The sequence below is a fragment of the Thermobia domestica genome, chromosome 17 (assembly GCF_964235325.1).
Source record: "Thermobia domestica chromosome 17, izTheDome1.hap1.1, whole genome shotgun sequence".
Classification (NCBI taxonomy): Eukaryota; Metazoa; Arthropoda; class Insecta; order Zygentoma; family Lepismatidae; genus Thermobia; species Thermobia domestica.
This window is the reverse complement of record NC_137470.1, coordinates 72261912-72278911: the sequence shown is the minus strand read 5'-3', so window position 1 is coordinate 72278911 and position 17000 is coordinate 72261912. Positions and strand designations below refer to the sequence as shown.

The window sequence follows — 17000 nt, the reverse complement described above, 5'->3', positions numbered from 1 at the left end:
TATAACTGCGCCAGGTCTGCAAGTTTAAAAGCCGGAACCGTCTCGCCTCCCGCTAAAGCTTCTTCAATAAACACGACCAGTTGTGCAAAGGCAAGTCATTCTATTGCATGTTCATCATTTGAACTTTTACCAGACATTCCCTTACTCTTCAGAACGTTATTGTACAAATTCACGAGACGATTGCGGTGGTACTTCGCATCCTGTGCAATCTTTGCAATCATTTCCCCAGCGCTGAGGTTAGTCTGTAGGTCCATATCGCCCAGAATCATTGCGCACGACCTGCCAGGCGAGTACAGTTGGATTGTCGCAGCTTCATGAATAAGAGCACGACCAACAGTTTCTCTGCAAAAGAAACATTTCACCTCTCGTTGTTTAGGCTCAGTACTTGATTGACCTAACAGATTGCATTAGTATTAAAAGGTAGCATCTTTCGAAATTTCAAGGCTTGCTCAAATGAGTGATTGTTTATTAATAGAAAGGCAGTGTAGCTAGGATATTTCAAAGTATTGTGCACTATCTGGTAAAAGCGCCAAAATTTACACTCCGGTGATATCGTATCTCAAGTGACACTCTGGGAAAGTTTTTATAATTTTCCCAAAATTGTGGTTGTATCTATAGTTATGCAATGGGAATGAAAGGGTTATGTATTACTATATATACAGTATATATATATATATAAGACGACATGTTTTTATTCAAAATATTCAATAAACATTCACTAATACCTTCAGCAACAAACTTTATCTAACTTCTGTTATCTTTCGGGTGTCCACTTGCGGCCATTTTGGAAAATGCTCACCATGGCCGCCAGGGGTCAGTTGTCCGATGGCTCCACATCCAAATTTGTTCATATTATATCTGTCTACCTCTGTGCCAAATCTAGTGCTTTTATCAAAAAGTGCACAATAGGTTAGCTAATCCGCAGTACTAATGCGAAATTTCGTAACACATACTGGTGTTATGGAAAAGCGCGAAAAATGCAAACAACAATGCCTGTTTCAGTGCAATTTTATGAAGGACTACCACGAGTGAAATATTTTCAACCTGAAGATGGACCACATCCAATTGTTATTCATGATCATCTGTGCGAAGTGAATCATGACATTGTTGACTTGTTAAGCAAATGATCGTATCACCGAAATATTAGTGTGGTTTTCATTAGGAATAGTGTGTTTCATCAAAGTAAACGAAGTCGGGACATAAGCTTAAATTGTTTGTATTTAGTATTAAAAAAAAAAAAAACACTGATATCACAAATCAAGCATAAGAATTATCATATTGCGTCTGATCATCCATTATTTTTGCTGGAAAGTTACAGTGATGCAACGAAAAAACTTGATTGATCTAAAACAAGACATATCCGACGAAATAGGATTTCACACCCCAACAACTTATGTTGTTTAGTGTACACATTAAATTATGATTTCGCTTATCGCGATGTCTCCTACAGTGAACACGCTGATCATTTTGTTATGCACTTATCATCTTTCAGCCTGTATGGCAAAATCGTGAAAATCGAAACTGAAAAATAAACAAGAAGCCCTTTAAAACCAAACATATAGTTAACTACTACAACTTTCAGTTCATGTTTCCGTATTTAATTCTCTGTGAAGGCATGTAATTTCAGTGTTAGCATAGTATTGCAAAAATATGGATAGTTATGTGGACTTGGAAATTATACATTCTAATAATAACAGAAAAAGGACAAAGTGAACTTCTCCTAGATATATGATCAGAATGCTCATGTAGTTCGGATCCTACGTTATGCTGTAGGTCGTCGCCTCATATAGCCTCGATGCCGTAAGGCACGCAAAACTCCAAATGGACCAACCAAAAGACCAAGTGAAATTATTCGGCCAACTAAAAAGTAGACAGGAGATTTTGAATTTTCAGGGAGATATTACTTAACGGTTTTTAACTATCACGGTAACTTAATAGAATAAAAGGTACGGGCAACTGCAATAAACTTTCTCTCTGCTATTTCTTAAAGTAAATCACATTATGTTCCACTTCAACAATTATTTGTAAAATACGAACAAAATAATAAGACGTTTCCAAAGGAAACTTTGATCGAAGAAAACTTATCCCAAAAAGAAAACTACCCCTTGTAGATATTGTCATGAGTTTAAATTGAACCAACTTCATGTAAATCGTCAAGTTTACTCAATTTTGCACCCAGAAAGATGGTTTCCGCCACACCACTAGATAATCGACACAAAGAAATGCGACTGAATACTAGCAGGATTTTCCTGGTCATAATAATAAATATCCATGCAAACTACTATTAATGCTATTTATTACCTTCGAATTTGAACATAAGGACTCCAGAACTGTAGACATATTTGGCTCTTTTGTTAAAAGAAGCATGAAACCCCCACCACCAGCTCCGGCAAGGATCTGCAAAATAAATACACACTTAAATTACAAAAGAGTGAAGTTAATTCATCAGTATATATGTGAAATGCTTCACAGAACTCGATAACTATTTAGTTCACTATTTCTGATCATTTAATATTCTTCCCCTTTCTTCTTCATAGAATTCTTTTCCAGTTTCAATTCTGACAAGTTCAACTGGTAATATTTTCAAGAATATAATGATGATAGTCTTTACACAAAACTAGTTCAGCGGATTTTGTCCAGTTCACGGCTTGCAAATCGTTACAAAAATTTTAAGTCCATATTATTAACAAACTCTTGTCCCGTTTGCTTCTGCAGAAACACACGTCTTGATTGATTGCTTTCTTATGATATTCAATCCAACTCACACCTCCTCCACCTCTTCTTGCCTAAAGCAGTGTGTGACGTAATACAGTGAAACCTGTCTATGTTGGCCACCATCGGTTCCATCGAAAAGTGGCCAACTTAGACAGGTGGCCAACTTACAGAAAATAAGTGTGATTTGTGTATTTTTAGAATAGGATTTCTAGTATTACTTGATTGTGAAATTTTAATAAGCAGTGGCACGACAGCTACTTATAAACAATGTATATAGAGTAATCATAAAAATATACAGTACTAGAAAATATTACTATAGTATACAAGAGCGCCGATTTCTCTGTAAATTGGGGGGGAAGGCATTCAGATGCAGAAGGTATATATATGAAGATTTTAAGACAAATTGCACTCAAATTATAGCAAATATTGTATACTCATAAACAAAATAGGGGCCACATGAGCTTTGGGGGCTCGGGCCCCCTCGGTCCCGCCAGGATTGTCGCTCTTGATAGTATGTTTAATATATATGCATACCTTTCTCTTCCTGAAAACTAGTCTGGTACATTGGATTATTCGGATTGAAAACACAATAACATAAACAACCATGAAATAGAAATGTATGTACGCAGTCTATTGAACTTGATATTATAGCACACTGAGTTATTCATATTGAAAACAAGAAAAGCTGTTATGAATTAAGAAATTCATATGCAATTTATATGACTTCTTTTCAGTTGTTACTGAATGGTGGTTTATTCTAGACATATTTGCTTTATTCTTTTAGGCAGATATGCACATTCTAATATTGTAGTTAACTATCTCTTGTTAATGAGCTAGAAATGTTTCTCTCGGAGCAAAATATGTTTTGAGAAAATCTTGAGGGAATTCATATCTCAAAACCTCCGCTACCTTTTGACATGCAGTCAGATGACAATAAATGACAACTGAGATTTAACCTTGAGAATTTTCCGGAATTACTAAAGCTTCCCACTGATGAAAGGAGCCGATATAGCTAATGGTTTTACCAAAACAGACAGGGTAAACAAATACGTACAACCATTTCCTGAATTCCTGTACGTACTTTTTCTTATTCACATCTTCCTTCACCACCCTTTTATGAGGGTAGTGTTCTGGCCATTGACCTCCAACAACAAATCGTGCCAATCTATGCTTCTTTGTGTGCAGTCACAAATACAGAACATCTGCCTCTCATATGGGAATTCGAAAGAGTTAAGAAAAATAACAAAACTGTATTTTTCGTGGCCAAGATACGCAGGTAAATTAATCATTATCATCATAGGGTAAACATTGCTTCAGTGTGGCCAACTTCCAAGATAGACAGGTGGCCAACTTATAGAGTAGTAAGTAACGAATGTCTTATGGGAAAATGCAGGTTCAAGACGAACTAGGCCAAGATAAGCAGGTGGCCAACTTAGAGAGGTGGCCAAGTTGACAGGTTTCACTGTATATTCTTTCCATTCAGTCGGGAAAACAGGAACCAGGTTTACAAGGTTTATAGTTCTAAAACCGCCTCTTTTATTCGTTTGTTCTGAAATGCCTTTGTAGAGCCTGAATAACAATAATAATATATAAAAAAAAGTCACAAAATGTTTCCATATCTTTATAAACGCCTTCATTTGTATTCTGTTCCTTCTTCAAAGCTTGCAAGCTAGGAAGATGCTCTTTGTGAAATCTATGGAAATTCTCAATCACAGCAGTAGGTTTTGTGCTTCCCAAAGTCTGTAATGCGGGCGTAGAGCTCAAAAAACTACTGACAGAAATTAGTGTTAATCAATAATCGATTTCATTTCTTTTCAGTAATTGCAAGCAAATGTTTCAGAAGCGGGTTAATTGGCCAGGATAGGAAGGTGTAGTTCCTCCTCCCTTCAGTTCGAGAAACATATATTTTTTGAAGTGAAACTCTTATGTTCTAAAAGAATCCCCCTCCCCCCTCCTAGGGCAAAATCTAAAATGACACTGCTTTTAGCAATATACCTATAGACTTAGGATAGCACATTGCCAAAGCGCTTACGTTTGGTTTCAAGGGTCGAAGATTGGATCTAAATCCAAGTGCTTTCATAATGGACAACATTGAGAGAGAGAGGGATGATTTACATATGCTTGTTTAGAGTTGGAGAAAAAATGATCGAACCGGATTTGAAAAAAGTTGATGGCCTGTCCTCATTTCAAACATGCCCCGCATTCACTTTATGGATCCAGGTAAATGGCAACGTTGCATTTTCAATTAACGTTCGGCGCATAAAGAGTGTACAGCCCAAATGGTTCATTCGATTTAAAAAAAAAAAAATCCTTCACTTTAGATTGAAAACATATTTGGGGGCGGTTTCCCTTTTTACATTTTGTTGTAACTGTGATAATAACAGAGTTACCCTATGTCAAGGGACTTTTGAGACACCCTGTATATCAGGTAGTCTGAAAAGAATTGAGCCTTTCGCGCACGAGATGGCATTAGTGTCCCAGCTCTCATGGTATATGAGTTGCAGCTGGTTAGGCCAAACGTCATTTCACAGTTGCAGTTAAGTTTGTAGATATGCGAATCGTGTTGGAATTATTCTAATCAGACGCCGTGAAGATGCACTCGCACTTTCCGCAAAACTGCGCTACTTTTTACAATTTCATTTTGATAAAGACGCAAATGCCTCGCATGCTCATGAAGATGGTTGCCCAAATAACATCTAAAAAGAATGAGTGAATATTTTTTTCCAACTCTCTGAACACAGTAGAGATTTTGTACAAAAAATGGAAAAAATAATAAATTTTGCCAGTAACCAACAGTGGTAGATTTTATATGGATTTACCTGTTATAGAGAGCATACTTTTTTAATATGTGTGAAGATAAATAGCTCCTTTAACACCCAGATACACGCGCTCTCTTTGCATCAAATCGACTCGCGGTACGGGGATTCCCTACATCTGACAATAACTCGCCATAACTTTCTACTTTAAAAGCTACAAATACATTGATATATTTATTTCTAAGAATACAAAAATGTTTCTTAATTTCTGTTGTAGTTACGTCAAAAACCTCCTTACCTTACGTTTCTCAAATTGTAACAATTTCATGGAGATTTTCGAACGAAACACCATACGTGGAGACGGGGATTGCCTGTACTTCAGAAGCTTTCTATGCTCATAACGTCAAGCACCGATTTCCAACCATTTCCAAAACAATTCTAAAACACATCACTGTTCTTCCTCATACTCCATTTTAATCAAAACTACATGTACGAAAAGGATAGTATGATCATAAAAGATACAAACACACAAGGAATTTTTCCACAATGACTGCTCACAGAAGACTTACAGTGTGATGTACGTGCAGAAGGAATCAGAAGAGGAAGCTAGAGGTCACCCGAGCTCCGAGGGTAAAGCTTTTCTCGAGTATTATTTATTCTTCAAACGTAGGGAATCCTGTCAATGGGTGTGTTTAAGTGTTAAATAATTTTTGTAATAACAACAACAATGTAATTAGTACCTGTCCGTACACATACGGCGAAAACTGACTCATCATCTCGCTTACAGTTGCAGGTTCACAGCCTGGAGCAATTATTTTCTTTTGTTGCCAATAAATATTCATACAGTGGCCCAACATTTCAAGATCCTCTGAAATGAAGAAACAGAATAGGAAATACATAAAGTACAATGTTAATTCACATTATAACACTAAAATATTCCTGTAAGAAATTCTTCACTAGTCAAAAACTGGAACTCCGTAGCATAATGCTAAAATTAGCTGGAAGGGTACTGTTTATGAAGATGAAGGAATCTTGATTATCAAGTAAGGGAACAATGCTGGACGGGCATAGAATTTTAAACTGTATCAGCCATTAGAAACTAATATTTACCTTTGATTGTTGTTCTCGAAATACAAGGATGAGTCATAAGTCCTGCAAATTACAAGTCCGGCAAATAACATACATATATTTGTTACAGTACAACGAAAGCAAATCTACATTCAAAGTATAGCCCTCTTGTTGAACTGTCTGCAGTCATTTTCCTGCCAGTTCCTCGAATCCATGTCGATATCACGTCTCGCTTTATAGGCAAAGAAGTCAGTCACTACTGTTTCCACTTTCTGTCGGTCGATGAAGCATCCTGGTTTCAGGAAGTGCGCCATGGACTAAAACAGGTAGTAATCCAAAAGGGAGAGATCAGGACAGTATACCAGGTGTGACATCACTTCAATGCTACATACTTTCTTGCTTTTTTGTTACGTTTTTCGAACCAAGTGTGGTTTTGTGTTATTCTGTAGCAACAGGCCGCACTTTCAGTTTGCCAATGCAGGGTACTTTTAATGTAGTGCAACAAACATCCGCTCGAACTGCTCGGAATGAAGGTCGGCATCAAAGGTACAACTGTTAGTAATGAACTTAAAGTGAATTATCACCTCGTAGTTCTATCAAACATAACGCATGAATTTGTGCTCGAAATGGCCATGTTTGACGATCGGTTCTGGAAGTTGACACTTGTTCGGAAAAGCATCTACTATTTGCTGCATATGAAAACGTTTCAGAAAACGCACATCATGCAGATTTTGCAGCAGCTGGTGTCTGGGCCTGAGCTGGTGTCAACTCATGTCACTGGGGGTACAAGGTGGCAGCTCCTGATGGTTTTCCCGATTACAGTGGACTGGGAAATGCTAAGTTTGAAAATCGTCGTGTGCTGGTAGATGGATTTTCCTGAATGGAGTGTCGTATGACCTCAGAATCTGGTAACATGGGGCGGCCAAACCGTAGCTGATTTTCCACATTTTTATAACCATCAGGAAATGTCTGGAACCAATGAGTTGCTGTGCTGTGATTCAGCGCATTTTCCCCTTTTGTATGACAAATGTTTTGAGTTGCTGCCACAGCATTATTTAACCGTTCGAAGTCATATAGTAACGGCTCACGTGTCAGACATTATTGAGCCAACATCGTCAGTGCCACTAAAACTGACTAGAGATACTAATGAAGTGGCGGCCTCCGTGTTAAATAAGTCTTTTTGGCACACTATTTCTACGGCCCAGTTTCACCTTGTACTTAAGGTCGATCACGGAGTATACACACGCCTGCTGTTTGGGTTGTGCAAATATTGCAAGACTTGTGACTCAACTTGGTGTAGATACACTTATACATATGTCTTTCTCAGGCGCAGAACGAAATGCATTTATAGCGTAAATTTAGCCCCACAGATATTCAATACTGGGCCGAAAAAGATTCATAACCAAGACTGTATGCAACACCTGTTTAACAGTTGACGCAAAACAGGACCAATGATAACCACTGAACTTCCCTTCCTTTCATCATCCTATAGCACAGTAGGGGCAGAAATGAGTACAAGTTTCTCCTGTTTAATATTTATATACATTTCATATACCCTAGTTTATATCTTTTGTGTTTCTCATGACACAATTTATTTTCATACTTACTCTTTCTGTCATACTATTACTGATGTTATTTTTAGTATCGTAACATATATGGGACAATCCTGATACGACAAATGGTGATCTGGGTGACAAGTTGAGATATTCTCATATTCGATTTCGGTAATTTTTCTAATATCAACCATGGATTGTGGCAGCTCCATCTGAGACGTTTTTCCTACGATTCAATTGCTTAATTTATTTTTCACTCTACCTTTCTTTATAGCAATTTTTCCGTCCCTACATATAAAATAGAGACATAAGAGCTGATACTGACATGGAACATACTGAAATTATGTTGATATCAGGAGAATACTGTACATAACTGATTCATATAGTTAATTTCGGCAACCAGTCTGGTGGATTTTATTCTAGACGGTCATATGAAAGCCCTTTCTGTACACTGTTACCATATTTTATGATGTAATCTGAATTATTACCTCGTACATCAATATTTCATCAGATGTGTTATATACAGCTATTCGGGAATGGAAAGACAGAATAGCATAATAATCAAAGTTGGGTAACACTACTTTCATTTAGCGTTATACGTAAAAATGTTTGTTCGTAGCGATGCACACGAGACAAGATTTGAGTCTGTCTTATCTCGAAAATGTGCTGTAAAAGTGATGTCTCGATTCGAATTTTGTCAGGAAAATTCTGTCTCGTCTCGTCTCGTGCGCATCGTTATTTGTTCCTGTCATTACTCAGTGAAGATCTCAGCAGATTGACACGTTCACTCCCGTATCCGAACATGGTCGGATTCAAATTGGTATGTGTGTGTGTATATAGCAGAAAGTATCAGACTAAAGTCAGATTCGAGCACGTGCGAGAATTTTATGTTTTAGAAAGCACGTCAGATGACCTTGTTCGTCCTAGCTCTCAGAGATGGTGGATTAATGTTCCTTCTACTAAGCAGTCACTTGTTCAATTGTTATTTCCCTTTCTTTACGGTCTGCCTTCTAGATATTGTCAGCAGGTGAAGTAACTTGGATACATATTTCCATGAAATAACACCTCCTTTAGCCCCCTCACCAGCTCCTTCTGCCATTTCCAATACTTTACATGTATTGCCGTCATCATCTCTGTCTTTGGTTCATAGACCTCAAGAAAGCACAGTCAGAAAATCCACATTTCGTCTTGATGGTAAAATGAAAGAAGATATTTTGTTAAAATTTCCCCCCATAAAAAGTGATAAAGAAAAACCATAACAACAGCGCAAACTAAACAAGAAATTATAAAATATTTTATTAAATGAGTACATTCCTTTTCAACAACACGGCTATACGAGACACGAACCTATTGTGAGAACTGCTATTACAGGAAATTGAACTAAGGCTTCTCAAAAGCTACCACCAGGAATCGAGTTCAGGGACCTTTCATTCTGTTCATTCACAGGGATGACATTATTTAGTATTATATATATATATATCTGTTAAATTGGCAAATGATCTTCACCTTCTCACCTCCCAAAATTACTTTTTGATAAGATGACCGACCAAATTTCATCATGGCAATTTCCAAATTTTAATTGAGATAGGGCTACACACTCTTCCCACAATTTTAGAGGATGCAACAATGTACTCATGTCTATACTCATGGGTGGCTATACTCATGGGTGGCTATACTCATTCATAAAGTAATGAACTCTCATTTTTAAAAAAAAAGATGAGAATGCATGAGGTCAAACCTTCCAGTTTGGCAACTTTACACCCATACAAGGGGACGAAATGGAAGCGCGTACACTTTAACTTCTTCAGTAAATCATCTGCAGTGTACGACAGGATCAAGTTACCAAAATGAAACATGTCTCTCAATGTAAAGTGAAATAGGTCACTTGAACAAACGACACGGCAGCCTTTGTTGGGCTGATTAGAAGGGCTGGAGTGATACTATAGGTATTTGAAATGATTTCTGGAATTGACCATCTGTATATACTTACTGTCACAGCAGCTGAAATGAATACTAGAAGGATTTTGTAGATAACTACAATGCTAAAGCTACATTCACAGTATGCGTATGACAAACTAAGAGGCAGTATTATTACATGAAGTGTTTTTATACTGCAGAAATACATTTTTCTCATTTATTAACTATAGGAGACTTTATACATATTATTTCGACCTCACACTCACATCATCCGTTTGACATCACGTTCACTCAACTTCAAGATCACAACATTTAGACAACACGTTCACAATATCTCTTCGACATCACCCTCATTCAACCTCACGCTCATTCCAACACAAGGTCACATAATCACCTCAATCTCACGCTTACACTATGATCTGGAAATCGTGCTCATTCAAATTCACGCTCACTTCGAGGGTCAGTTCCAAACTCGTAAGTTCCGGCACCCTCACACAGGATAAATGACGAAAATCAACACTAGACTCTTTTGTTGTAAGTACATAGCAATTAGTAAATTCTGGGCATCTTAACACCTCTTTTTTAAGCGTACGAAATAATGCAAAACAGCAACATAGAAGAAAATATGAAATCTTTAGCTGAACATCCCACGGAAATACCTTTAAGGTTAAACAAGACGACGGTAAATGAACATAGATGGTAAATAGCGGAATCAAGAGAGTAGAAGGATATGACATAAGATAGAAAGAGCTCATGGATATGACGCTACCCACACAATCACAACCATAGCCTGAGATCGAACCAGAAAGGCCTCGTATCATGGAGAGCGGTCTATTAGTAAGCCACCATGCTTTTCACAGAGAAAAAATTACCAGCAAAAGCATTCCCGATACTTTCCTAGAAACAAAACAAAAACGCAATAATATCATATTTACCATTTCGCAGTGCTTTTTCTCCTTGCATTGCATTTGAGACTAGGTCTTGAAAACATTTAACTATATCATCATCACGAGCATACCAGTTTCTCAAAACATTCTGTAAAGGAAAAATTAATTATGAAGTTTTCATTCCGCACGAGTATATGACAATTAACTGATGTTGAGTTAAAATGCAATTTGTGCAGCAAGATGTATAATTAAGTGTTATAAGTTGTACATAATTACATTTTATTGTTCTATTATGACAGCGCATGTGATGTACAGCACATTAAAAGTTGTAACACAGTGTCAGAAGTTTGTTCGTTTTTGAGTCCATCCAAGTGTATCTTATTATTCCTGATACATGGAAACAACAAGCGTAATCATGAATTACGACATGAGGTCATCACGTACACTATATCACAGGCGCTATATCCCGTATCACACTCAAACTGATAAGTGAGACGGTCAAACACGGAACTCGATTAAATGACTTTTCGTATGCTGGCAAGACATTATTGGAAGAGAGGGGTGAAAGGTACGGAAGCTGCAAATGAGATCTGTGTGGTGCAAGGGGAGAGAACTGAATTGGTCTATGCGATTCAGGTCATGCAACACGAGCGTTGAACACGAACTTTGAGTTAGAATACCAATTACATGACTAGCATAGTCATCCCAAAGCATAGTTTCTCGTAATTTTCGATAACTGTGGTTTATCTGGAAATTACCCTCGAACTGACATCCCTTTCCGCTACTTAGTCGGTCTTCTTCTACCATCAGGTGTAAAGGATTTACAACAGCTCGAAATACAACTCACTCTGTGTCAATCATTGCTACTCAATCCTCGTAGCTACACATTTTGTAATTGGAAAGTCACAGACGATAAGAAATGGTTCTTTCTGCAATATTCTTCTGGTAGTCGTCACTGGTTACGTGGCACTGTGAACTGTTCAAACGAAAAGATTCAATGAACAATCATGTCGAGCACGTGGAAGAATACAGATGGTCCAGCGTTCTGGAACTTATTCTAGACGGCCGTGCTATGGATGAGAACATTCAGCGGGAAATTTTTCAGCGGGTATATGATGTTACCGGACAGAAGGCTATCCTGGTTCTTCCATTTGTCAGCACTTAGATGTGTGAGCAGGGATTTTCATTGTATGCAGCGACGAAAGGAAGGTACTGGAATCGACTAAATACTAAACCTGACGTAAGACTTCTATTATCTTCGATCAAGCCGAATATAAAAGAATTATGCAAAGTGAGAAAAGAGCATCACTCTCTCATTAAAAGGACAAGTTTCAAATTTGGTGTTTGAAAACTATGTATTTTTTTTAGTAAATTTGAAAACTATGCATGTTTTTAGTAAACTTTTTTCAGATTGCAAATAAATTATTTTACAAGGACTATACTGATATTATCATGTTTTGTTACATCACAAAGACAACATGATGTGGCTCCTTGAGCATTATTATCACTGATACGGGATCCACGTCAAAAAAAAGTTTGAGAACTACTGATATACATTACGTAACACCTATTCTCGGTCAGTATCGTTATCTTTGTATTCGTCGTGCAGTCAGGTTACCTCTCTGATCTCAAGATCTTTAAAACGTTATTAGAGCAGCAGTTTAATTTCATAAGGTTTCGGGTTTCTGTGGCGATTCCATATGACGTAATGTTCCTCCATTCTTCATGGTTCTAGGACATTGCATTACGTTGGACAGCCGACCTCATGCAGTATTCAGACGGCGCCATGATGAACAAGGAAGGGAAGTACACTATATTTCGTAGTTAAACTCTTTTGTGTTGTTAGTAGCTGTGTGCTGGTACTTCTATATTGTGTCAAATTTTATAAAAATAAAACCATACTATAGTGACGTTCCATTTGGTATTCATTTATATATATATACATACAAAGCGCATGTCAGAACAAGGTCCGATATTTTTTACATGAGGTTGGCAGCACTGATGAAGTCGAGCATGCGCAGGAGCATGCTCTAGTATTCTGCGAATTTAACAGAGAGATAGAATCGTCCGAGTGGAGTTGCGTAGGTGCGAGTAGCAGTAAACTGAGATGGCTCCCGTGATACAAAATGTGAAATGAGATCTGTCATACGATTTCTGAAAACCAAAGGACAGAATGCAGCTGATATCCATCGGAAATTGTGTGCTACTTACGAACCGACAGTAATGAGTGAAAGAAAGGTCAGACAATGGTGCAGAGAGTTTCGGGAATTATGTTCAAGCATTCATGACGATAAGCTTGGCAGAAGGCCTTGTGTTCAGACGACCGATCTGGTGAAACGTGTCAACGAGAAAGTGCAATCCAATCGCTTGTTCGCAATAATTGAACTCGTTAAAGAGTTTCAAGAAGTGTCTACGAAATCAGTGAATCAAATTGTGACTGACAAACTGTATTATCACAAACTGTATGCGAGGTGGGTGACAAAAATGCTGACGGACACTTACAAAGAGAAAAAATAACAGATACACATGATTTTTTTGGACCGCTGGGCGGAGGATGGGGATGATTTCTTTTCTCACATGAAACTTGGATATCGTACGCCACTGGGGAGTCGAAGGAGCAGTCAATTCAATAGATTCACTTGGTCCTCCTAAAGCGAAGAAATTCAGAATATTATCGGTTCACGAAATCATACCAATCGTGTTTTGGGACCAAAAGGGTGTGATTCTTATGAAATTTTTGAAACAATTACAGCAGAGGTGTATTACTAAACACTGAATAATCTTCGATGTGCCATCTAAAATAGGCGGAAAGAATGCTACGCTCTGGAATTATTCTGATCCATGCTACGCCCTTCCACACACACACACACACACACAGCTGTTCGTATTATTAAAACAATTCAAAGATTTCGATGGGTGTTATTCAGTCATGAATCCTGTACAGCCCGGACCTTGTCCCCAGCGATTTCTTTCCTTTTCTTCACCTAAAAAGTGGCTTGAATCGAAGCGCTTCAACGACAGTGAAGTGCTCAAGACATCAGTTTTAGATTGGCTGCACTCGGAGGTGACACACTTTTACACACAAGGTATACGGAAGCTGTGCCACGCTACTAGAAATGTCTGGAGGTTCATCGTGCTACTTCAAAAAGTAGTCAAAGTGTGTATTTCTCTATCATTATTATAGGTATTCTGCCCTTATTGGCAGATCACTTGCAGCAGCTGATAAGCTTCCATGCTCCACGATCCTCCGCTGACATCTTCGTCTTCACGTATGATCTTAGTTTTTATATCATCTATTAATTGTAGTCTCCTTTGCCCCCTCCCTCTCTTTCCCGCCACCATACTCTTTAGGACGTCCCTCATGATACAATTTCTTCTTAGGCAATGTCCCAACCAGTTTCTTTTCCTCTTCTTGACAATATCTAAAAATGTTCTTTTCTCCCCCACCATTTCTAACACCCTCTCATTCGTTATCCGCTCGACCCAACTAATTCTTTCCACTCTTCTCCACACTCACATTTCGAAGGCTTCCAGTCGTTTTTCATCGCTTTTACGTAATGTTCATGTTTCCGCCTCATACAGTACAACCCTCCACACGAAACATTTTATTAGTCTTTTTCTCAACTCTTTCTTCAAGGTCCCTTAAAACAGACTTTTCTTCCTCCTAAAGGCTTCTTTCGCCATTCGTATCCTTGCTTTTATTTCACGTTCGCACTTCATATCATTACTAAGAATACTATTCACATATCTAAAACTATTCACTTGTTTATTTTCTCCCCTCCCACATTTATATTTAACACAGACCTCTTCGTTCCAATCACCATGACTTTTGTCTTTCTAACATTTATTTTCATCTCATATTCTTCAAAGCCCTTTCTCATACTTATCTATCAATCACAATAAATTTCTTCTCCTATCATTTTTTTTTTAATATCGATTTTTTTTAACATGAGTAAAGCGTATATAAGCTGCAGAAAAACACCACCCCAAATTCCGGGGAATGACTTCTTATATCAATGAAAGAAATGTAATATACCATTACAGTTGAAAGTAATGGCAATTTTTTTTTACGCACCCTGTACCTAGCAATTTTTTTTTTTAATTCAATTTCGGTTTAGTTACACAATTTACTTACTCTCTTTACTTCGAATTAAATATAATAAACCCAAAGGTTTTGTTAGTAACCATATTCCCACTGTATAATATATTTATTTATATTTTGATTGAGTGTAAATCCCATTTACGGATATATAACTTGAATAGTTACAAGGTTTACCATTCTGACGTCATACCAAAACATAGTTCCGTTATTGGATATAAATCTCCTTAATTTCAGACCAATGTAGATTTTGGCCAGGTACCTAATCTTTCCCTCACCCCCTCTCACTAGTCCATAGTCACTTTCAGATCCGGTTATATCTGGATTTGCCAAATTTCCATTCGCTTTGTAATTTCCGCGGCTAAAGTTTTCTTTCTGATTGGAGGAATTCTCTTACCTCTGGCTTTTTCGGCGCAATGTTATCAGAATAATAGAAGACACCTTACGATACGCAGCTTATATTTTCGCCTACCTATCTGCGTTAAAAGAACTAGGATTTTAATAGAATTCAGGTAAAAATATGATTTAATTTCATAATTGAACACTGAAGGCTGTGTAGGAGCCCCCAAAACAGTGAAAAAAGCTACATTTTCCGTAAAGAAACAATAAGTTAGTGAAGCATCCAGTTCTGTTTTTCTAGGAAGCCATGTTTGCTGCCCAGCTATAATAGCAGAAGTGAAAGAGTGACTTTATTTTTTTTGTTATTCCAAATTCAATTAGGGATTAGGGACATTACGACCTGATTAGTGCATGTTGGTCGTGTATACAGTAAATGTGATTTATCATTATTTATTTCGTAATTGCATGTATGTAGTAGGTTTGATAGTACTGTAAATAATCATAATGGCAGCTTAAGTTAGTTCAAAAGGGCTCCTATCCCCTTTTCCAAATTGAACCAGTTCTAGCGGGGGAATGGGTTAGTTATTGTTCGTTTTAGGGCCTTTTCCCCTTTCAGGGGAAGGGTCCCTCCATAAACCTCGTTAAGGTGCCCCCCGGGCATCAATTTTTGGCAATCATTATGTAAACAATTGGTCAGGTCAATTAGACCTAGTGTTACCTTTCTCATTTTTGACCCCCTTTAAATTAAATAGAGCCGACTGTATATATATCGACGAGGGAGTAATGTATTCTAAATCTAATGTGTTAGGTTATTTTCGTCAACGTGCATGTAACTAAATGGTGCATGTTTAGTTTAGTTAGTTGTCTTTATGTATAGTACTAACAGTGGTGTATGTAGTTAGTAGTTTTGTGTGAGTGTGTGAATTTTCGATTTGGACAGTGTATAAATATGCTTTAATTTAGTACCATTTTGCTAACATAAATAAACCAGAGTAAATATTAAATTTCTGATTAATAAGTACAAGTATAGATTTCAGTACACGGTAAATTATGCCTCCACTACAGCGCCACAGCGTCCGGTTTCGGTACTCAATAGTTTGTTGACAGTACGACATCGCATGACTTAGTGATTTAGATTGTTTGATTTTGGACAGTTATTCTCAAATTACTTCCCGTGGACATGGTTTTCGGTTCGGATGAGTATACCTTCGTATAAAATAGCATGAGATCTTACTGTACTGAAAATTTTAGCTTGCTAGGTCCAGTAGTTAATGAATAATCCGCTGAAATAAAGAACACCTATTTTCTTAATAGAAGTAAAGTCCATATGCTGTTACTGTTCGTTTAAAAATGTAGGATTAAATTCTCTTTTCCCGTGGCTGTAGAAAATTCCATTGTTGCTTCAGTTTTATCAACAAATCAGAAATAGATTAATCGTTGACAATTTAACTTTCCGTAAATCCATGTATGATTTTTTTTTAAACCTGCAAGGTAAATACAATTTGGGTGCTTCGAAATAAAGAGTACGTGGTTCGATGAATGTGATCGTGTGGTGGTTTGAGCGTGATAGATTGTGATAGTTATATATATATATATTTATTACTGCGTAACGTAAATATGTGTATGGCCTGCGTGTAAAATGTACGAAATAGGGTGTTTATAAAAT

General features: G+C 37.4%; 1 protein-coding gene across 3 annotated transcripts in view; it reads right to left on the bottom strand.

Annotated features, from left to right (window-relative positions):
• Positions 1 to 17000, bottom strand: part of LOC145673717 (L-fucose kinase-like) — a 147333-nt gene that overhangs the window by 30475 nt on the left and 99858 nt on the right. For 2 of the 3 annotated variants that reach the window (XM_081743431.1, XR_014128789.1), the window contains exons 15-16: positions 6212 to 6339; positions 2302 to 2397 (exon numbers count right to left, since the gene is read on the bottom strand). In XM_081743431.1, the coding sequence (XP_081599557.1) occupies positions 2302 to 2397; positions 6212 to 6339 (224 nt within the window). Of the gene's footprint in view, positions 1 to 2301; positions 2398 to 6211; positions 6340 to 10944; positions 11045 to 17000 lie in introns of those variants that run through there. The other variant, XM_081743430.1, reaches the window with a different exon arrangement.